General features: G+C 43.9%; 1 protein-coding gene across 2 annotated transcripts in view; it reads right to left on the bottom strand.

The window, feature by feature from the left end:
* The window catches only part of mcf2la (mcf.2 cell line derived transforming sequence-like a), a 418,987-nt gene that overhangs the window by 42,312 nt on the left and 353,243 nt on the right, over positions 1-23,432 (bottom strand). The window contains exon 30 of one of the 2 annotated variants that reach the window (XM_068040156.1): positions 8,135-9,999. The exons of the other annotated variant lie outside the window; for it this stretch is intronic. Coding sequence (XP_067896257.1) covers positions 9,938-9,999 — 62 coding nt within the window. The 3' untranslated portion in view covers positions 8,135-9,937. Of the gene's footprint in view, positions 1-8,134; positions 10,000-23,432 lie in introns of those variants that run through there. 2 annotated transcript variants of the gene reach the window in all.

Here is a 23,432-nt window from a genome sequence, read left to right as displayed (position 1 = left end):
CTGTTTCAAAAAAGAAACTATCTTTGCAATCAGGATCAGTGCACCTAACAGAACATTCAACAAGCCATCTGTTCAGCGGACAGCTAACACATGCTCCCCAAAGGGTCCTGCAGACTGTAGATTCCATGGCAGAACTGAGAATACATCATGTGTTTTTTGCTTGCCATCTTTTTTCATGACCATATGTGATTCCCTAGATCTCGGGGTGTGCAGAAAGTTGGGCAATGTGTGTCAGGAAGTGAGGAAAGGCCAGACTCAAACTGAAACTTTTTGACACTCCCTAGTGTCCAGAGTCCTTTTTTTTATTTGTTAATAGGATGTGGGCGGCGCTGGCTAGGCCAGCATTTATTTCACATCCCTAATTGCCCTTGAACTGAGTGGCTTGCTAGGCCATTTCAGAGGGGATTTAAGAGTCAACCACATTGCTGTGGGTCTGGAGTCACATGTGGGCCAGACCAGGTAAGGGCAGCAGATTTCCTTCCCTAAAGGGCATTAGTGAAGCAGATGGGTTTTTACAACAATTGACAGTGGTTTCATGGTCAGAATTAGACTAACTTTTTTTTCAAATTCCAGATTTTATTAATTGAATTCAAATTTCACCATCTGCCATGGTGGGATTCGAACCCAAGCCCCCAAAACATTAGCCTGGGCCTCTGAATTACTAGTCCAGTGACATTACTACTATGCTACCACCTTCTGTGTAGCTCTTTACTCTTAGTTGTTCTTAAATATTTGTGTCTTACTGTTATGTCTGTGGACCCATTCTGCCCAGTCTGTCTGTTCATTGAATGTAATACACTATTATTTAAAAAGAATCTTCATCCTTCTGCTTCTATATAAATGCAAGTTTTTTACAGTTGAATGTACAAGAGCATTGCATAGAACAAGTTCGCAGAGCCCTTGTCCCAATAACACTGTCAGATTAACCTGACATAATCAGTTCTGCATGTTACACAGAAACTCAAAGTCAAGCTCCCAACTTTTTAAAAATTATTTTGAGGCTGTGTTTCAGTAATTCAGACAACTCAGCCTTCAAACTGAAAAAACAAAATGTACTTATTCTGATTGGATGTTCAAGTTCTGTGCAGCATTTCGATCTACCTTTCACCCCATTATTAAGCCTGCTGACAGGTTTCAGGAAAGGGCACGTTTGCTTTCCAGTTGGAATTACCTCTTTCCTATTGCATGGGGTAGAGTTTCCACTCCAGGTACAATCTGGAAATTGCAGCCGAAATGCACTTGATTAGGTTACACTTCAACTTTACATTAAAATTGATTGGCATCATCACAAACGTAAAATTGTCCATAAACCAGAGCAATCGAGCAGGTTAACAATGTAATTGTTTCATTTTCCCCTTTCCATTAAAAGGTAAGTGGTTTTGGAGTTAATTCACTTCTGTTTACAATACCCCAATCTTTTGAGTTGGTTTGGCCAATTCTCTCGGAATTGAGCTGATATAACTAGTGGAAACAAGTGGAAACTCGAGCCCTAGATCTTGTTTTTAACTGGCTGAGCAGATGGTTCTATTGAAAAATGAAATACTGCTAAGCCATTTGTTGCCTGAAACTTGAGTGTATATTGCACAGACATCAGTTTCCAACAATTAGCAGGTTCCAAACTTGTCCTGAGCTCTTTGCAGGCCTCAACCTTTCAATCCAGGAGGTCATTCATTAGCTTCTCCAATCAGCCTGTTGGCAAGTTCAGGGAGACAGACCAGAAGAGAACAGAGAAGGATGTTCACAGAGAATTGACCCTTCAGTATCCTGAAGAAAAAGACTTTGACTATTCTGAGCTTCAAGATGTATGTCTAGCTAAGATTGTAAGCTGCTCTATCTGTATGACAGCTGTGTTTTAATGTTAATAAAACCAATTGTTAGAAAAGTTTAAAGAGAGTGACTGCCCTTGACATCAAGGCAGCATTTGACCGAGTATGGCATCAAGGAGCCCTAGCAAAACTGGAGTCAATGGGAATCGGGGGAAAACTCTCCGCTGGCTGGAGTCATACCTAACGCAAAGGAAGATGGTTGTGGTTGTTGGAGGTCAATCATCTGAGCTCCAGGACATCACTGCAGGAGTTCCTCAGGGTAGTGTCCTAGGCCCAACCATCTTCAGCTGCTTCATCAATGACCTTCCTTCAATCATAAGGTCAGAAATGGGGATGTTCGCTGATGATTGCACAATGTTCAGCACCATTCGCGACTCCTCAGATACTGAAGCAGTCCGTGTCCATATGCAGCAAGACCTGGACAATATCCAGGCTTGGGCTGATAAGTGGCAAGTAACATTCACACCACACAAGTGCCAGGCAATGACCATCTCCAACAAGAGAGAATCTAATCATCTCCCCTTGACATTCAATGGCATTACAATTGCTGAACCCAACCCCCCACCCCCCCCCCCCCCCCTCCCCCCACCACTACCAACATTCTAGGGGCTACCATTGACCAGAAACTGAACTGGAGTAACCATATAAATACCGTGGCTACAAGAGCAGGTCAGAGGTTAGGAATCCTGCGGCGAATAACTCATCTCCTGACTCCCCAAAGCCTGTCCACCATCTACAAGGCACAAGTCAGCAGTGTGATGGAATACTCTCCATTTGCCTGGATGGGTGCAGCTCCAACACTCTATAAACTCGACACCATCCGGGACAAAGCAGCCCGCTTGATTGGCACCCCATCTACAAACATTCACTCCCTCCACCACCAACGCACAGTGGCAGCAGATACTGAAGATACCTTGTAGATACCATCTACAAGATGCACTGCAGCAATGCACCAAGGCTCCTTAGACAGCACCTTCCAAACCTGCGACCTCTACCAACTAGGAGGACAAGGGCAGAAAATGCATGGGAACACCACCACCTGCAAATTCCCCTCCTAGTCACACACCATCCTGACTTGGAACTATATCACCGTTCCTTCACTGTCGCTGGGTCAAAATCCTAGAACTCCCTTCCCAACAGCACTGTGGGTGTACCTACCTCACATGGACTGCAGCGGTTCAAGAAGGCAGCTCACCACCACCTTCTCAAGGGCAATTAGGGATTGGCAATAAATGCTGGCCTAGCCAATGATACCCACATCTATGAATGAATTTTTTAAAATTACCCTAAAGAATGAAAAGACAGTTCAAGAAAACCCTATTGCACCTAAGACTCTGGCCCATATGGGCCTCAGGGGATGCCTCTGGCTAAGTGACATTTCACTGCTCCACCTTACAAGGATAGATTGGTTTGGGCAAAGCCAGGCAGTACTGATGCCACCTTGCAATTGGCAGTGGCCCATCTTTCTATAAAATAATCCTGTCTCCAGGATTTGAGGTGGAGCTGGCAGGGGTCTCACTTTGTACTGCCGTCAGGTGAAAGCTGGCCTCACAAATTTCTGCATCATTCTTATCACTGCACTGAAATCAAACCATTCCAACTTAGCAAGAAGCAAAGTAACTGCAAATTTAAAAGCAAAAACAGAAAATGCAGGAAACCCTCAGCAGGTCAGTCAGTGTTTTTGGAAAGAATGGACAAGTTAATGTTCAAGGTGTGGACTGCGTGCTAATGATGGATTTGCAGCTGAAAGGCTAACTCGTCAATCCCCAGAAAGCATTGCAAAGCTTTTCATTGTAAAGAATGTTACCTGTGTCTTCGTGCTCACCTCTGGGTCAGGAGGTTGTGGCTGACACTCAAGTGCAGTGCTGAGGGAATGTTGCACTGTCAGAGCTGTTGTCTTTTAATGAAATGTTAAACCAAGGTATTCTCTGCCCTCAGGTGGATGTAAAATATCTCATTGCACTATTTTGAAGAAGAGTTGGGATGTTCTCCTTGGCATGCTGGCCAAAGTTTATCCCTCAAGTACAGTGATAGAATAGAATCATAGAATAGTACAGCAGAGAAGGAAGCCACTTAGCCCATCGAGTCTGTGCCAGATGTCCTTTTAGTCCCACACTCTGTTCTTCCTCCATATCACTGAAATTTTTTTTGATGTCCTGGGGCAGAGCAGCACCGATCCCTGGGACACTTCACTCAATATATCTCCCAACACCGATCCCTGGTACACTGCGCTCAGTACATCTCCTCAGGTCTGATCCCTGGGACTTTCCACTCAACTCATTTCCCTAAACAGCGAACCCTGGGACACACCAATCAGAATCTCCCAGCATCGATCCATTACATATCCCCAGTATTCATTCCTTGGCACTTCTATGAGTCTTTCTCCAAGTACCAATCCCTGTGACAATCCACTTACTACATCTCCCTCAGCACCGTTTCCTGGGACACTCCCCTCAGTACACCTGCTAACACTGATCGCTATGATACTCCACTCTGTAAAGCTCTCAGTACTGATCCCTGGGACACTGTACTCAGTACATCTCAATCACTGATCCCTAGGTAAACCCACTCAGTATGTCTCCCAGCTCTGAAACCTGAAACTCCTGCTTAGTTATCATCCTCAACACTGATTCTTGGAACACTTGGAATTCTTTGGACAGTCCACTCTAGACATCTTCCTGGCACCAATTCCTGCGACAGTCAACTTAGTACATTTTCCAGCACTAATCACTGAGACACTCCATTCAGTACACCATCCAGCACTGATCTCTGGGACACTCCATAAAGTACATTTCTACAACACCGATCCCTCAGACACTGCACTCTGTAAATCTCCTAACACCAATCCCTCAGACACTGCATTCAGTACATCTTCTAACATCAATCCCTGGATCACTCCACTCAGTACCTCTCTCCTGCATTGATCCCTGGGAGACTCCATTCAGTACAGCTTCCAGCACCGAGCCCTTGGACTCTCTGTTTAGCAAACATCACTGCATCAATCCCTGGCTCATTCCACTCAGTGCATCGCCTAACACTGAGCCCTGGGTCAGCCCAATCGGTTAATCACCCAGCACAAATTCCAGGGATACTCTCCCTAGTATATATTCCCATCACCTATCAGTGGGACAATGCACTCAGTACATCCCCTAACACCAATACCTGGGACAGCCCATTCAGTACATTTCTACATCACTGATCCCTAGGATACACATCACAGTACATTGCCCAGCACTGATCCCTGAGCCACTACTCAGTAAACCTCCTAACATCTATGCATGGGTAACCATCACCCCCAGCAGTGACCCTAGGAACACTTGCATCAGTACATCTGCCAGTACAAACCCTGGGACACCCCACTAGTGCAGAGATGCCTGGGACGCACGACTCATTACATCTCTCCACATCAATCCCTTGGACACTCCACTCAGTATATGTGCCTGCACCAATCCCTGGGACACTGCACTCTAGACATCTCCCCCTGTACCAATTCCTGCAATACTTGACAGTTCATCTTCCAACATCGATCCCTAGGACACTCCACTGAATACATTTTATTTATTTATTTAGAGATACAGCACTGAAACAGGCCCTTCGGCCCACCGAGTCTGTGCCGACCATCAACCACCTATTTATACTAATCCTGCACTAATCCCATATCCCTACCTGTCCCAAGATTCCCCTACCACCTACCTACACTAGGGGCAATTTATAATGGCCAATTTACCTGTCAACCTTCAAGTCTTTGGCTGTGGGAGGAAACTGGAGCACCCGGCGAAAACCCACGCAGAACTTGCAAACTCTGCACAGGCAGTACCCAGACTTGAACCAGGGTCGCTGGAGCTGTGAGGCTGCGGTGCGAACCACTGCGCCGCCCTATTCTCTGCAACAATCCCTAGGATACCTCAATTAGTACATCTCTCTGTAAGGAATTCTCCTTTAATTATTTAAATTGCTCGAGTGTGCAATCCAAATGCACGTTTATTACTCTGACACAAAAATAACATAATTAGTAAGGTTACACAATAAACTCATGCTTTCTTGCAGACCCAAGATGACCATGCTCAGCCTCTGTAGGTGTTTTTCTTCTGACTGCCCATGTGCTCTCCCTATAAAAGCCTTCATTGTTCTAGGGGAACCCTACTTATCCCTCCCACTGAAGTCTAGAACCTCTCCTCTGGGATGATGTCACCTGATACTCTCTCTGTACAAACCTCCAGGCTATGATATAATGGCTGTTTCTATACAAGCAGGAACAGGAGACATCCTGGCGATTTATCCATTAGACTTCCCTCCCACTTCCCCCGTGCACCCCGCCCCCCCCAAACTTGATTGTTAGAGCCAGCTGCAATGTTCACACCTATTCTAGCATGATGAGGTCTTAGGATGTGAACAACTTATAATAGGTGAACTTGACTCAAAGCTGAGAATGATTTGATTAGGAAGTATAACAAAGCAGATTCTAACGTTCACCCTTAATGAACCTTGTTTTTAAATTCTGGTTCATTTAATTTTAATTGTGTTAACCTACTAGCTGATAACTTTGAGTCTACAAAAATTACAAAGTGGCAACATTTATGAAGAATTTTACAGATAATGCTGAATGTGTGGAATTCCTGCCTGCTCATGGGGACATTCCTAAAGGCCCACATAAATAGACAAAGTTTGCCGGATCTGCAGTTGATTCTCAAACTCCACGTATTCACATTAAAGTAACAATCAGAACAATTGTCAAAACAAACTGAACAATTAAGAAAACATAACACAGCATATGTGCCCATACAAATGACATAAGGGGATATGAGGAAAGTGTGGGAAAAAGGCATTGAAGCGTAGAAGTGGATGATCAGCCATGAGGGTATTGAATGACAGAGCAGGCTCAATGGGCTGAATGGCCTACTCCTGCTCCTATGTTCCAGATGGATTGTCCCACATTGTACTTCATCACTCAACTTAGGTTCTTTGCAGGGAAAAAAGTTATATGGCCACGTTTTCTGGATTTCTTGATGCTGCTGGAAGTGTCCAATTATTTTCTCTCCGTGAAGAAGCTGATGACAGCAATCTGTAGCCCTCCAAAGTTCTTTGTGAGTAACCTGGATTCTTCAATCAGTTGGTATCTCTTCACTTTTCTACCTAATCTGCTCCTCTACTTCCTGGCCCAGTTTTGCTGCAATTGCTTAGAGTCACACAGTCACAGTTTTACAGCATAGAAACAGGCTCTTAGGCCCATCGTGTCTGTGCCAGCCATCAAGCACCGAACTATTCTAATCCCATTTTCCAGCACTTGGCCCATAGCCTTGTATGCTATGGCGTTTCAAGTGCTCATCTAAATGCTTCTTAAATGTTGTGAGTGTTCCTGCCTCTACCACCACCACCTCTTCAGGCAGCACCTTCCAGAGTCCAACCACCCTCTGAATGAAAAAATGTATCCTCAAATCCCCTCTAAACCTCCTGCCCCTTACCTTAAATCTATGCCCCCTGGTTATTGACCCCTCTGCTAAGGGAAAAAGTTTCTTCCTATCTAACCTATCAGTGCCCCTCATAATTTTGTATACCTCAATCATGTCCCCCCTCAGCCTTCTCTGCTCTAAGGAAAGCAACTCTAGCCTTTTCAGTCTCTCCTCATAGCTGAAATTCTCCAGCCCAGGCAACATCCTGGTAGATCTCGTCTGCACCCTCTCCAGGGCAATCACATCCTTCCTATAGTGTGGTGTCCAGAACTGTACACAGTACTCCAACTGTGGCCTAACTAGTGTTTTATACAGCTCCATCATATCCTCCCTGCTCTTATATTCTGTGCCTCGGCTAATAAAGGCAAGTATCCCAAATGCCTTCCTAATCACCTTATCTACCTGTGCTGCTGCCTTCAGTGCTCTATGGACAAGTACACCAAGGTCCCTCTAACCCTCTGTACTTCCTAGGGTCCTACCATCCATTGTATATTCCGTTGCCTTGTTAGTCCTCCCAAAATGCATCACCTCACACTTGAGGGTTAAATTCCATTTGCCACTGCTCTGCCCATCTTACCAGCCCATCTGTATCATCCTGTAATCTAAGGCTTTCCTCCTCACTATTTACGATACCACCAATTTTCATGTCCTCTGGGAACTTACTGATCATACCTCCTATATTCACATCTAAATCATTAATGTACTCTACAAACAGCAAGGGTCCCAGCACCAATCCCTGCGGTACACCACTGGTCACAGGCTTCCACTCACAAAAACAACCCTCGACCATCACCCTCTGCCTCCTGCCACCAAGCCAATTTTGGATCCAATTTGCCAAATTGCCCTGGATCCCATGGGCAAGACCAATCTTAACCAATCTTCCATGTGGAACCTTATCAAAAGCCTTACTGAAGCCCATGTAGACTACATCAACTGCTTTACCTTCATCTACACATCTAGTCACCTCCTCGAAAAATTCAATCTAGTTAGACACGATCTGCCCCTGACAAAGCCATGCGCACTATCCCTAATTAATCTCTGCCTCTCCAAGTGGAGATTAATCCTTTCCCTCAGAATTTTTTCCAATAGTTTCCCTACCACTGAAGCTAGACCTGTAATTACCTGATTTATCCCGGCTACCCTTCTTGAATAATGGTACCACATTCGCTGTCCTCCAATCCTCTGGTACCTTTCCTGTGGCCAGAGAGGATTTGAAAATTTGTGTCAGAGCCCCTGCTATCTCCTCCCTTGCCTCACATAATAGCCTGGGATACATCTCATCTGGGCCTGGGGATTTATCCACTTTTAAGCCTACTAAAACAGCTAATACTTCCTCCTTATCAATGTTAATATGTTCAAGTATATCACAATCCCCCTCCCTGATCTCTACACCTACATAGTCCTTCTCCATAGTGAACACAGATGAAAAGTAATCATTTAAAACCTCACCTACATCCTCCTGCTCCACACACAGATGGCCACTGTGGTCCCAAATGGGCCCTACTCTTTCCCTGGTTATCCTCTTGCCCTTCATATACTTATAAAATGCCTTGAGATTTTCCTTTATCTTGCCAGCCAGTGTTTTTTCATGTCCCCGCTTCGCTCTCTTAATTATTTTTTTTTTTTTTTAAGTACCCCCCCCTACACTTTCTATACTCCTCTAGTGCCTCCACTGTTTTCAGTGCTCTGAATCTGCCATAAGCCTTTTTTTCCCCTGATCAAATACTCTATATCCCTTGACATCCAGGGTTCCCTGGACTTGTTGGTCCTACCCTTCACCTTAACGGGTACATGTTGGCTCTGAACTCTCACTATTTCCTCTTTGAATGAATCCCACTGGTCTGATGTAGACTTTCCTACAAGTAGCTGCTCCCAGTCCACTTTGGCCAGATCCTGTTTTATCATATTGAAATCGGCCTTCCCCCAATTCAGTATCTTTATTTCTGGTCTATCCTTGTCCTTTTCCATAACTACCTTAAATCTTACCGAAATGCTTCCCCACTGACACTTCAACCACTTGTTCGGCTTTATTTGCTAGGATTAGGTCCAGTACTGCCCCTTCTCTTGTAAGACTTTCTACGTACTGGCTCAAAAAGCTCTCCTGTATGCATTTTAAGAATTCCTCCCCCTTTAAGCCTTTTGCACTAAGACTATCCCAGTTGATATTGGGGAAGGTGAAATCCCCTACTATTACTCCCCTATTATTTTTACACCTCTTTGAGATTTGCCTACATGCCTGCTCCTCTATCGCTTCCTGACTGTTTGGAGGCCTGTAGTACACTCCCAGCCAAGTGATTGCCCCCTTTTTGTTTTTAAATTCTACCCATATGGCCTCATTTGAGGAACCTTCTAAGATATCATCCCTTTAGCCTAGTATTTCACTTCTTCGACTTTCTCATCAGCTTCTTGTATGTCTGCCTTCTCCATTTACTGCTTCTCATCACTTCATTTGCCATTCTTCACCCACTGTCAGAGGTTCTGCTTTGACTTCCTCTTCAATGTTTGCCTCTAACTGCACAAATCCCAATTTGTTGGCTCCGTTACTGGGCTTCTAGTGTGCTTGAATGAACAGAGGTATTTCTTTAACAGCATCATTCTGTGATTCCTTTGGAGAGGTGTCTCACTCAAATATCCTCTCTTCCATTTCTGGGTCTTCACTCTTCAATTCTTCAGTAATGAGTTTGCAAATCTCTTTCTGCACTTCCTTATCTTTGGCTCTGTACCTAGAAATCATAGAAAATTTACAACACCGAAGGATGCTATTCAGCCCGTCATATCTGTGCTAGTTGACAAACAGCTATCCAGCCTAATCCTATCTTCCTGCACCAGGTCCATAGTCCCTGCAAGTCATGACTCTTCAAGTAGACATCCAAGGAATTTTTAAATGTGGTGAGAGTTTCTGCCTCTACCACCCTTACAGGCAGAATGTTCCAGGTCCCCACCACCCTCTGGGTGAAAAAATGTTTCCTCTTTTCCCATCTAATCCTTCTACCAATTACTTTAAATATATGCCCCTGTTTGTTTCCTCTGCTATGATAAATTGGTCATCCCTATTTAACTCTATCTTGGCTCCTTATCATTTTATACACCTCAATTAAGTCATCTCGACAGCATCCTGAGTTTATTTTCACTTTGTCTGACTTCTACATGTCCTTTACTGACAAAGACTCCTTACAAGCACAGAGCTAACAGCAGTTTTGCATGGCTATTGCCCCGAAACTCTATCCTCTTCCTTTTCCATTTCCACATTTTCTTCCTGGTTTCAAACTCCTCTTCTGCTAAGGCTTGAAGTTTGCATTTCACGCTGCTTAGCTGTGTCTGGCTGACAATTCTTGTGCTCCTCTGGTTCACTGCCATTGTGTCCAAGACAACTGTGTACAGTGTTGAGTCCTGAATGCGACTTCTCCAGCCTGGATTGCTGGCTGGCAGCACACAGTGATTTCCTCTAAACAGGCTTTTGGAGTCTCTTCACCCTTTCCAATTCTGTACCTGGGACTTCAGTGTACTATATCTCAGAGAATTCAGTTTCCTTATTTTCCTTTGGATCAAAGTTTCCACCCATGCAACCTTCTCCCTGTGAGAGCCTTTTGCAAGAAATAGCTAGCTTCTTCCAGCAGCCAGTCTCTGGTAATTTCTATATAGCACTGACATCTGGTGGTCTCTTTAGAAATTTTTCCATCAAAACCTCGCTGTTTTCATAGAGTCAAAGATTAACAAGTCTCTAACGTAGCTGCCTTCTGGTGGGTTGGGGGGGGAGGGGGCCTCGAAATTTCCACAGCTGATGGCGTCATTGGAGCTCCATTACTACACCTAGCTGGTTGACTGGGAGTTTCTTACACTGTCTCGGACATACTGCTCGTACATGGAGTACATTGCAAGGTATCAATACAGGGCTGTGTTTTAGGCTCCTCATCCAGCTGTGCTTCTCCCTTCGTGGGCTCACAGAAACTCTGCTGTGCAGAGTCTGCCTCCTGATGACCATCTTTCTCACATCTGGGTAATCTCTCTTGAAGCACATGTATGAGTCACCCCAGTATCAACCAACAACATTTGGGATATATCTGCCACACTTGCAGTTACATGAGGCCTACCGTAGGGATCTGAGTACAACTTTCTCACAGATCCCCATACCGGCATGGCCGCTGATTGTCATTAGAATGCTTGGGGCATTACTTGTGCCATATCCCATAGACCCAGCTGGCTTGCTAGGCTCCCTTCATTAATTCCTATTTTTCCACAATCTTCTTGCGCAAACACGCCACCTCATTAGTTCCTCTTCCCACTGGGCCTTTCCTCTGTGACTGGTCCCTTTTTGGACATTCCCTGTAAAGATGGCCCATTTGTCCACAACTCCAACACCCTGGACATGACCCAACCTGGATTTTAGGGGAATGTTGGACAGGGAGCCAAATTTTGGTTGCCCCTCATTCCTCCATGGTAGGGGGCAGGGGATGTTCATTAGAGGGTTGTATTGAATGGACCTTTGCCTTTTGGGATTTTACTTGTTCCCAGTTCCACTTCATCCATTCTGTAAGCCACTCCTCATTGTGGTTATCATTGGTGGGAATGTAAACATCACTAATTGCATTATATCTTTCATGCACAGCCCCAATCAGGTATTGAATCCACTACCTCACTTTAAACCTATCATCAGTATTGCAATCATGCCTGGGAAAGGCTGCCTGATAGTGATTCCATAATTGGTCTTGTTAGGAAAGTGATTCTTTTTTGTCAAAAATACTCTTAAAGGAATTTATGGTTAAGCTGAATAATTGTTGGACCAAGTTTTTTTTTAAAATAGGAAGCCATCAAGAGGACTCTGAGGGAGTTGGATTAGCAACAGTGTTGCAGGTTCTCACATGGCTCCTGTAGGAAATGGAGCAGAAACCCTGGTAACAAGGGCAGAAAAGTGACAGGCACTCCTTTGCTTGGACAAGCGCAGAAGCAGCAGAGCAGCTGGGATGGGCAGAAGAACTGACAAGCTTTTTGGTTGTCAGTCATTGTGTGTTTACCTTCTGGAAGGAAATAAAGTCTGCTGCTGAAGAGTCAAAAAAGGACAGAGGACCACAACCCAGCTCGCATTCCAGAAACTCCCAAGAAAAGACCTTGTGAAGTCCATTGTGTCGATTCATCTTGTTTCCTGTACTTGAAGGAAGCCTGCTAAAAATATTTCTCAATGTCGCCTGAAAGAACTGTTCTGGAAGATTCTAGTGACCTGCCTGGAGATTGGACTGTGTGCCAGTTTGGTGCAGCGTGCCTCATCTGCTATTTTTTTCAGGGTGGGCAAGTGATTGGCCTGAGTGTTTTTTTTCTGAAATAGAGCACTGATCCAAAAATCCCTTTTATTTATTTTTTTGGTTAACCGGTATATATGTGTGTGTATATGTAAAGAGACTAAGGTAAAAAGGGACTTTTAAAATTTAATGATGGGTTTTTAAAAATTTGATCTGTGTGATATTGTTTTACTTCATTACTAGTTAAAATTTGTTTTAGAATAAACTGTTAATTTTGTAATAAAAACAGAAGGCTGAATTTTACCAGCCCCTCGACACTATGGGTTGTGGCGGGCAGGCCTGTAAATCGCTAGCAGAAGCGGCCTTGACCCATGATGCCGAGAAGGCCCCGCCGGATGTTAGTGGTGGCGGCAAGGCCTCAGTGCGGCCGCCTTCATTAAAATATTGAAATTAGATAAATTGAAATGCAAATTAACAAACTGCTGACGGCGGCTGTCCCACACAGATTTTATAGCCAAGCGGCCGCAACTCGCATGCCTTCATAACTCCATTGGAGTTCCGAGGCAAGACACTGGTGGGGAGGGGGAGGAACAAAATTATCAGGGCGATGGGGGGTGGTGGGGGGGGTGCGGGCTAGTAGGAAAAACTATACTATTGGTTGTGGGGATGGTGGGAAGGGGTTGAAGGGTAAAAGTGAAGAGGTTGGGAGGGAAAGCTGGGGTTGGGAATAAAGTTCATGTTGTTTATATTTCCCGGAAAACAAACACTGGGGAGGTGGGTGGGAAAGGGCCTCCAGCATTTATTTAAATTTTTACAATCACTGTACAACAATATCATTAAAAAAATTTAAATCACTTCTAAGGGCTTGAGGCCCTTTAAAAATGATGCCTGCACAGTGGCACCGGACGCCGTTGCCAGGGTCATGGCGGCCGCCCCCTCTATGTCATCGGGGGCAGCCGCTCCACCCCCTCTTTTTAAATGAGCCCCCGCGTGTAATATCACAGGGGCTGTGCAGTGGTACGTTCGTGTCGGGAGGCTGCCAGCTGAATAGAATTCAGCCCAGAAAGTGCTGGAAGTACTCAGCAGGTCGGGCAGCATCTGTGGAGAGAGAAGCAGAGTTAACGTTTCAAGTCTGTGACCTTAGTTGTTCAGTAAAGAAACCTGGTTAGTGTGTTCTATTCTGGGGCAAATAGTGTATTTGATTGCCTATTTCAATAAGTGGGAACGTTTTTTTAAAAGTATGTTGTGCCCTGTGGAGAAGTGGGACTGAATTAACAGTGCATTCCTCCTTCCTCGGTCGTAACATATTTAATTGGGGGCTCTCTTTTGCTGGGATAAATCCAATGCTGATGACATACAATTGTAAGTAGGGTAATAATAATTGCAAAAGGGGAAAAAAGAACCGGGTTTCTTATGCAATAGAGTAAAGTTTAAACCACCAGAATGTATTTAACAGTTGCTGCAAATTTTCTGGGGAAGGAGGATGTATCCCTCAGTGATTTGAGATAATTAACCAAGGTTAAACTAAAGGACTTGGCAGACCTGTTGGCATTAAAGTTAAAATGAAATGCTAAGAAAGCAGACAAAATTGAGGTAATAGTACACCATATGAAATTGGAAGAAGAAGGAAAAAGCAAATCCAAGGGTAGTGCAGTTGAATTAGTTAAAATTCCGTTACAAATTTAAAAAAAATTGAGCAGGAAAAAGAATTGGCAATGAAAAGACTTAAACTTGAGGAAAAGGAAAGGGAATGAGAAAGAGAAAGGGAATACCAAATTAGAAAGCTGGAACTAAGTCAAAAGAATGGTCTTGACTTCAATGAAAATTCTGGTGGGGAAAGATCTGTCTCCAGTTCAGCACACAGTGGAGAGCTGCTTAAATTTGTACAAGCCCTTCCAAAATTTGAGGAAATGGACGTAGAGGCATTTTTCATTGCTTTTGAAAAGATAGCCAAACAGATGAAATGGCCAAAGGAAAGCTGGATGCTGCTTATGCAAACTAGGTTGATGGGCAGAGCTCATGAAGATTATGCCATGCTTTCTGAAGAGGCTTCTGCAGATTATGAGATGGCAAAAAAGGCTATCCTCGCTGCATATGAGTTAGTCCCTGAAGCTTACCGACAGAAATTTCAGAACTTCTGGAGATTGGCGGGGCAGACTTATAAAGAATTTGAGAGGGAAAAACAGATTAATTTTGATCATTGGATTCGGGCACAAAAGGTGGAAGCCAGGTATGAGAACCTTAGGGAACTAATTCTCCTGGAAAAATGTAAAAAAACGTTCCTTCCATTAGTAAGAACCCATGTAGAGAATCAGATGGTTTTAACGACCAGACAAGCAACGGAAATTGATGATTATAAACTTGTGTATAAGCCCAAACCCTTTGTCCGTCACCCCCACAAACCCGAAAAGGATAGAAGGTGGAAGAGCAAAAGGAAGGCAAGTAGCTGGGACAAGAAAGGATAGCTAGGAACACCTTGGAACGCTCAGGCCAGAAAGAAAGATGCTGGGAGTGGAAGTGAGGTTCGCAAGCCTAAATGTTACCACTGTCACAAGGTGGGACAGCTTTGTGCAGAATGCTGGAAGTTGTGGGGAAAACCCATACAACTTATTGTGGTATGCAAAGCCAATGCAGAGAAAGGGGCTCTGACACAGCCCTGTATTGATACCTTGCAATGTACTCCATGTACGAGCAGTATGTCCGAGACAGTGTAAGAAACTCCCAGTTGATAAAGGAGAACCGGTAGATGTAGTGTATTTAGATTTCCAGAAGGCATTCGATAAGGTGCCACATAAAAGATAATTGCACAAGATAGGAGCTCACAGTATTGGGGGTAATGTATTTGCATGAATTGAGGATTGGTTAAATCACAGAAGACAGAGAGTCGGGATTAATGGGTCTTTTTCAGGTTGGAATGATATAACTAGTGGAGTGCCACAAGGATCAGTCCTAGGACCTCGATTACTTACTATCTATATTAATGACTTGGAGGAGGGGGCAGAGTGTAATATATCCAAATTTGCTGATGATACAAAAATAGGTGGGAGGGCATGTTGTGATGAGAATGTAAGGAATCTGCAAGGGGATATAGATAGGTTGAGTGAGTGGGAAAAAACTTGGCAGATGGAGTTTAATGTAGGAAAGTGTGAGGTCACACACTTTGGTAGGAAGAATTAAAAGGCAGACTATTATTTAAATGGAGAGAGACTTCAAAAAGGTGCAGCACAGAGGGATCTGGGTGTTCTTGTGCATGAAACACAAAAAGTTAGCATGCAGGTGTAGCAAGTAACTAAGAAGGCAAATGGAATTTTGGCCTTTATTGCTAGGAGGTTGGAGCTTAAAAATAGGGAAGTCTTGTTACAACTGTACAGCGTGTTGGTGAGGCCGCATCTGGAGTACTGTGTACAGTTTTGGTCCCCGTATTTAAGAAAGGATATACTGGCATTGCAGGCAGTTCAAAGGAAATTCACTAAGCTGATTCCTGGGATAAAGGGGTTGACTTATCAAGAATGGCTAAACAGGTTAGGCCTTTATTCATTAGAGTTTAGAAGAATGAGGGGTGATCTTATTGAAACGTATATGATTCTGAAGGCGCTTGACAGGGTAGATGTTGAGAAGATGTTTCCACTAGTGGTTGAATCTCGAACTAGGGGACACAGTTACAGAATAAGGGGATGCTCATTTAAAACTGAGATGCGGGGGAATTTGTTCTCTCAGAGGGTAGTGAATGTCTGGAATTCTCTACCCCAGAGAGTTGTGGAGGCTAGATCACTGAAAGTATTTAAAGAGGAGGTAGATAGATGTTTAAAATATCGGAGCTGGGACGAAAGAGGAGTTAACGTCTGGGGCAGATCAACCATGATCTTATTGAATGGCAGGGCAGGCTTGAGGGGCCGAATGGCTGCTCCTATTGCTTACGTTATGTCCTTAAACTGATGGGGCTGCAGGCTGACAAGTCTCTGCATCCTGATGGGCTTCATCCTAGGGTCTTAAAAGAGGTGGATAATGAGGTAGTAGATGCATTAGTATAAATCTTAAAAAATTCACTAGATTCTGGAAAGGTTCCATCAGATTGGAAAGTGGCAAAATATAACTCCTCTATTCAAGAAGGTTTGTGTGGGGGGGGGGGGCGGGTGGCAGCATGGAGAGGCAGAAAACAGGTAACTATAGGCCAGTTAGCCTGAGGTCTGTTATGGGGAAAGTGTTACAATCGATCATTAAGGAGGCTATAACTGGGCACTTAGAAAAACGCAAGGTAGTCGGGAATAGTCAGCATGGTTTTGTAAAAGAGAAATCATGTGTAGCCAACTTATTGGAGTTCTTTGAAGGATTAACATGCGCTGTGGATAAAGGGGAGCCCGTTGACATACTGTACTTGGATTTCCACAAGGCATTTGACAAGGTGCCACATAAAAGGTTATTGCACAAAGTCGGAGCTCATGGTGTAGGGGTAACATGTTAGCATGGATAGAAGATTGGCTGGCTGGCAGAAAACAGAAAGTATGCATAAATGGGTCCTTTTCTGATTGGCAGGAGGTGGCGAGTGGAGGCTCACAGGCGTCTGTGCTGGGGCCTCAACTTTTTACAATTTATATCAATGACTTAGATGAGGGGAGCGATGGCATGGTAGTTAAATTTTCAAATGACACAAAGATAGGTAGGAAAGTATGTTGCGAAGAGGACATAAGGAGGATGCAGATTGATATAGATAGGTTGAGTGAGTGGGCAAAAATCCAGCAGATGGAGTATAATGTGGGAAAATGTGAAGTTGTTCACTTTGGCAGGAAGAATAAAAAAGCAGAGTATTTCTTAAATGGGGAACTACTACAGAATTACGAGGTGCAGAGGGATCTAGATGTTCCAGTGCATGAGTCACAAAAAGTTAGTATGCAGGTACAACAAGTAATTTTTTTTTTATTTAGAGATACAGCACTGAAACAGGCCCTTCGGCCCACCGAGTCTGTGCCGACCATCAACCACCCATTTATACTAATCCTACACTAATCCCATATTCCTACCACATCCCCACCTGTCCCTATATTTCCCTACCACCTACCTATACTAGGGGCAATTTATAATGGCCAATTTACCTACCAACCTGCAAGTCTTTTGGCTGTGGGAGGAAACCGGAGCACCCGGAGAAAACCCACGCAGACACAGGGAGAACTTGCAAACTCCACACAGGCAGTACCCAGAATTGAACCCGGGTCGCTGGAGCTGTGAGGTTGCAGTGCTAACCACTGCGCCACCCAATAAAGAAGGCTAATGGAATGCTATCCTTTATTACGAGAGGAATTGAAAATAAAAGTAAGGATGTTATGCTTCAGTTATACAGAGCATTGGTGAGACCACATCTCGAATACTGTGTTCAGTTTGGTCTCCTTATTTAAGGAAAGATGTAAATATGTTGGAGGCGGTTCAGAGGAGGTTTACTAGATTGATACCTGGAATGAGTGAGTTGTCTTATGAGAAAAGGTTGGACAGACTGGGCTTATTTTCACTGGAGTTTAGAAGAGTAGGGGAGACTTGATTGAGTATATAAGATCCTAAACAGTCTTGACAAGGTGGATGTGGAAAGGATCTTCCCTCTTGTGGGTAAGTCCAGAACAAGGAGGCAGTGTTTTAAAATTAGGGGTTGCCCTTTTAGGACAGAGACAAGGAGAATTTTTTTCTCTCAGAGGATTGTGCGACTTTGGAATTCTCTGCCTCAGAAGGTGGTGGAGGCGGGGTCATTGAATATTTTTAAGGCGGTGGTAGATGGATTCTTGTTAGGCAAGGGAATCAAAGATTATCGGGGGTAGATGGGAATGTGGAATTCGAGACAGAAACAGATCAGCAATGATCTTATTGAATGGTGGAGCAGGCTTGATTGGCTGATTGGCCTACTTCTGCTCTTAATTCGTACAGTCGCATGGTATGGTTGTATGGACCTAATGCCTGCAACGGTAACTGTAGGAGTTGTCCATAGTTTGCCAGTAGGCAGAGTTGGCCTACTCCTGTGGTTTGTTTGGAGAAAAAGTAGTAGCTTCACCAGTAGTCATGGAAAAACCAAGTGAAGTTGAAGAGACAGAACAGTTACAAGAAAAGGTTCCAGGAATCCGAGCAATGGCTAAACAAGTTCCATTATCAGAGGTAAAATTGGTACCACAGACAGATAGCTGAATATCGGAAACTTTCTTTGGGGATTTGGATAATCCAAAGGAAATATTTAATAAATCTTCTCTGATCACAGCTCAGCAAGCTGATAGAGTTGAAGAAAGTGGCACAATTTTTTTTTTTTATTATTCATTCATGGGATGTGGGTGTCGCTGGCCAGGCCAGCATTTATTGCCCATCCCTAATTGCCCTAACTGAGTGGCTTGCTAGGCCATTTCAGAGGGCATGTAAGAGTCAACCACATTGCTGTGGGTCTGGAGTCACATGTAGGCCAGACCAGTTAAGGACAGCAGATTTCCTTCCCTAAAGGACATTAGTGAACCAGATGGGTTTTTACAATAATCGACAATGGTTTCATGGCCATCATTAGACTAGCTTTTTAATTCCAGATTTATTAATTGAATTCAAATTCCACATTCTGCTGTGGTGAGATTTGAACCCATGTCCACAGAGCAATACCCTGGGTCTCTGGTTTAACTAGTCCAGTGACAATACCACTACGCCACCGCCTCCCATGTCTGTAACAGAAGCTGAGGCAAAAGGAGTTCCAGAAGGCTATTATATTGAAAATGGGGTTCTGATGAGGAAGTGGAGACCTCCTCACAGACCTGCAGGCGAAGACTGGACGGTTGTTCATCAGATAGTGGTACCGCCAAAGTATCACCAGGAACTATTATGGTTAGCACATGAAATTCCTCTGGTGGTGCATGTGGGGATCTGGATGAGCAAAACACATATAAGTCAACATTTTTACGGGCAGGTCTTTCCAAGGACATGGTGCAGTTTTGTAAAACGTGCCTTACGTGCCAGATTGTGGGAAAACCACAACCTGCCATAAAACCGGCACTTCTAATTCCCATACCAGTTATCGGGGAACCATATAGTAGGGTGTTGGTAGACTGTGTAGGACCTTTACCAAAAACAAAAGCAGGACACCAATATACACTCACTATCATGGATATGGTTACTGGGTTCGCAGAGGCGATTCCCTTGAGGACAATTTCTGCTAGGGTAGTGGTAGAAAAGTTAACCTAGTTCTTCACTAGATATGGATTACTGATTGAGGTTCAGACATATCAAGGTTCCAATTTCAAGTCTAAAATTTTTCAGGAAGTTATGGGTAACTTAGGTATAACACAGTTAAAGTCTTCAGCATACCACCACAGACACAGGAAACTTTAGAAAGGTACCATCAGACTCTGTCATCAATCTCCCCATGATTGGGATAAAGGGCTAGAATTTCTTTTGTTGCCACTAGAGATTCACCTAATGAATCTACAGGCTTTAGTCCTTTTGAATTAGTTTATGGACATGAGATAAGAAGTCCTCTAAAACAGATTAAAAAAAGATTTTTGGAAGAGAGGGATGAATCCTGTGTGCTAGATTATGTATCTGTGTTCCAGGAATGGCTCACGAGAGCTTGCAAAGTGACTCAGGAACAGCTTAAAGCTTCCCAAACAACTATGCAAAAATGGGCAGACAAGCATGCTAAGACCCAAATGTTTTGGCCAGGGGATGAAGTGTTGTTATTGATGCCATTACAGGGTGAACCATTGAAGGCACAGTTCAGTGGTCCATATAAAATTGTCATGACAATTGGTGAAATAAATTATTTGATTGACACCCCAGATCGTCAGAAAAAGAATCGGCTGTGTCATACCAATATGTTGAAACAATATCATCGCCGGGAGGAATATAAGCAAGCACAGATAGGTCAGGTAGCAGGGACAGTGAAGGATGAAAGGGATAGTAAGGATGAGGCAGAAGGAGGCCTAGACAATTCTCAAATTGAACCCCCTACTATCCAGTTAGCTAATACTGAATTGTTAGGGAGATTGGACACTATGCTTTCATATTTAGATGCAAAAAAACAATAAGACCTAACAGGCTACTCACAGCATTTAAAAGAGTCTGTAGGAATAAGCCAGAATGTACTACCTTAGCCACACATGATGTGGATGTTGGGGACTCCGTTCCTATAAAACAACATCCTTACCGCTTAAATCTGGAGGAACAGGCCCAAGTAAAAACAGAAATCCAATACATGCTGGAAAACCACCAAATCTAACCCAGTCAAAGCAGCTGCAGTTCACCAGTAGTATTAGTGCCTAAATCAACCAGCTTTGCATAGACTACAGAAAAGTTAATGCACTAACCTCATGGCCCAGCATATCCCCCACTCTACCATTACCATCAAGCCAGGGGAGCAACTCTGGTATAATGAGGAGGGCATGCCAGGAGCTGCACCAGGCATACCTCAAAATGAGGTGTCAACCTGGAGAAGCTGCAACCCAGGACTGCTTGCGTGCCAAACAGCATAAGCAGCATCCAATGGATAGAACTAAGCGATCTCATAACCAACACATCTAAGCTCTCAGTCCTGTCACATCCAGTCATGAATGGTGGTGGACAATCAAACAACTGACTGGAGGAGGTGGCTGTACAAATATCCCCATCCTCAATGATGGGGGAGCCCAGCACATCAGTGCGAAAGATAAGGCTAAAGCATTTGCAACAATCTTCAGCCAGAAATGCCAAGTTGATGATCTATCTCAGCATCACAGATGCCAGTCTTCAGCCAATTTGATTCACTCCACATGATATCAAGAAATGACTGAATGCATTGGATACTGCAAAGGCTATGAGCCCTGACAACATTCCGGCAATAGTACTGAAGACCTGTGCTCCAGAACTTGTTGTGCCCCTAGCCACGCTGTTCCAGTACAGCTACAACACTGGCATCTACCCAGCAATGTGGAAAATTGCCCAGGTATGTACTGTACATAAAAAGCAGGACAAGTCCATCCTGGCCAATTACCGCCCCATCAGTCTACTCTCAATCATCAGTAAAGTGATGGAAGGCTTCATCAACAGTGCTGTCAAGTGGCACTTGCTTAGCAATAACCTGCCCACTGATGCTCAGTTTGGGGTCCGCCAGGGCCATTCAGCTCCTGACCTCATCACAGCCTTGATTCACACATGGACAAAAGAGCTGAACACAAGAGGTGAGGTGAGAGCGACTGCCCATGACATCAAGGTAGCATTTGACTGGGTATGGCATCAAAGGAGCCCTAGCAAAACCGGAGTCAATAGGAATCAGGGGGAAAGCTCTCCACTGGTTGGAATCGTACCTAATGCAAAGGAAGATGGTTGTGGTTGTTGGAGGTCAATCATCTGAGCTCCAGGACATCACTGCAGGAGTTCCTAAGGGTAGTGTCCTAGGCCCAACCATCTTCAGCTGCTTCATCAATGACATTCCTTCAATCATAAGGTCAGAAGTGGGGATGTTCGCTGATGATTGCACAATGTTCAGCACCATTCACGACTCTTCAGATATTGAAGCAGCCCGGGTAGAAATGCAGCAAGACCTGGACAATATCCAGGCTTGGGCTGATAAGTGGCAAGTAACATTCGTGCCACACAAGTGCCAGGCAATGACCATCTTCAACAAGAGAGAAAACTCCCCTTGACATTCAATAGCATTATGTTATGACCGACCGCTCCAGTCAAAGTTCCCAATCAAAATATACGCTTCTGATTGTGGTGGGAGAAACGCAATGTTAATTCAATCCCGTCCCTCCACAGATCGCCTAACAGATCATTTTAAATTTTCTAAATTGAAGAAAGATCCAGATATTGTACCATCTATTAACCCCCGAATGAGGCTAATCAAATCAGGTGTCTTTAAATCAACAAATTAACTGTTTAATTAGAAAACTAAATTCTTAAACACTATGAAGCTATAAACAACATTTAAAATAGAAAAAAAATTAGAGTCCTTGCAAATTTACAGTTCAATGTTTCTTGAAGTCCTCACAGCCGTCCGATGGGGTAAAAAGGTTCTTCCACAGAAGAACAGTCCGTAATCTAATTCCAGCAGTAAGTGATGCTTTCTTTCTTTCAGCGAATTTCAACAATTAACGACTTGTAAACACTTTTTAAATTAATCAATTTGGCTTTAGAGTTTTTGAGGGATAAAAGACTGTCACAGTCTAACTTCCCTTCCTTCAGTTTAAATTACCAGAGATCTCTGTTTTGGCTCGACGTTTTTAGAATTTTGAGACATAATAATAATTAAACAGACTAAATTCTCTTCCTTCAGTTTAAATGGCTGAGAGCTCTTTTTCAGATGCTAACACCAGCTGTCTATCTGTGTTCCCTGTTAGAACAGTCTGTATTCAATTAAAAAGCCAGTTCAAAATTGAATTGTATCAAATGTATTGATTGATGCTCAGTCCCAGTGGCTGTATCCAAGGGAATGAGAATGCACCCTTTGAATCGCAGTCTCCAAATGGCTGTGTCCAACGGCAACCAAAATGCATTTTCTCTAACTCCTGAAGCTTGCTGGTTCTTAAAGCAGTCTTTTCCAGCCTTAAAGACACACCGCATATTCCCGAAAAGAACAACTACAGGATCATGACAATTACGATTGCTGAATCTCCCACTATCAACATCCTGGGGGTTACCATTGACTAGAAACTGAACTGGAGTAGACACATAAATACCATGGTTACAAGAGCAGGTCAAAGGCTAGGAATCCTGCAGTGAGTAACTCACCTCCTGACTCCCCAAAACTTGTCTATCATCTGCAAGGCACAAGTCAGGAGTGTGATGGAATACTCTCCAATTGCCTGAATGGGTGCAGCTCCAACAACACTCAAGAAGCTCAATATCACCCAGGACAAAGCAGCCCACTTGATTGACCCCCCATCCACAAATATTCACTCCCTTAACCACCAATGCACAGTGGCAGCAGTATGTACCAT

Source organism: Heterodontus francisci, chromosome 10 (genome assembly GCF_036365525.1).
Source record: "Heterodontus francisci isolate sHetFra1 chromosome 10, sHetFra1.hap1, whole genome shotgun sequence".
NCBI lineage: Eukaryota > Metazoa > Chordata > Chondrichthyes > Heterodontiformes > Heterodontidae > Heterodontus > Heterodontus francisci.
This window is presented reverse-complemented; position numbering and strand designations above follow the sequence as displayed.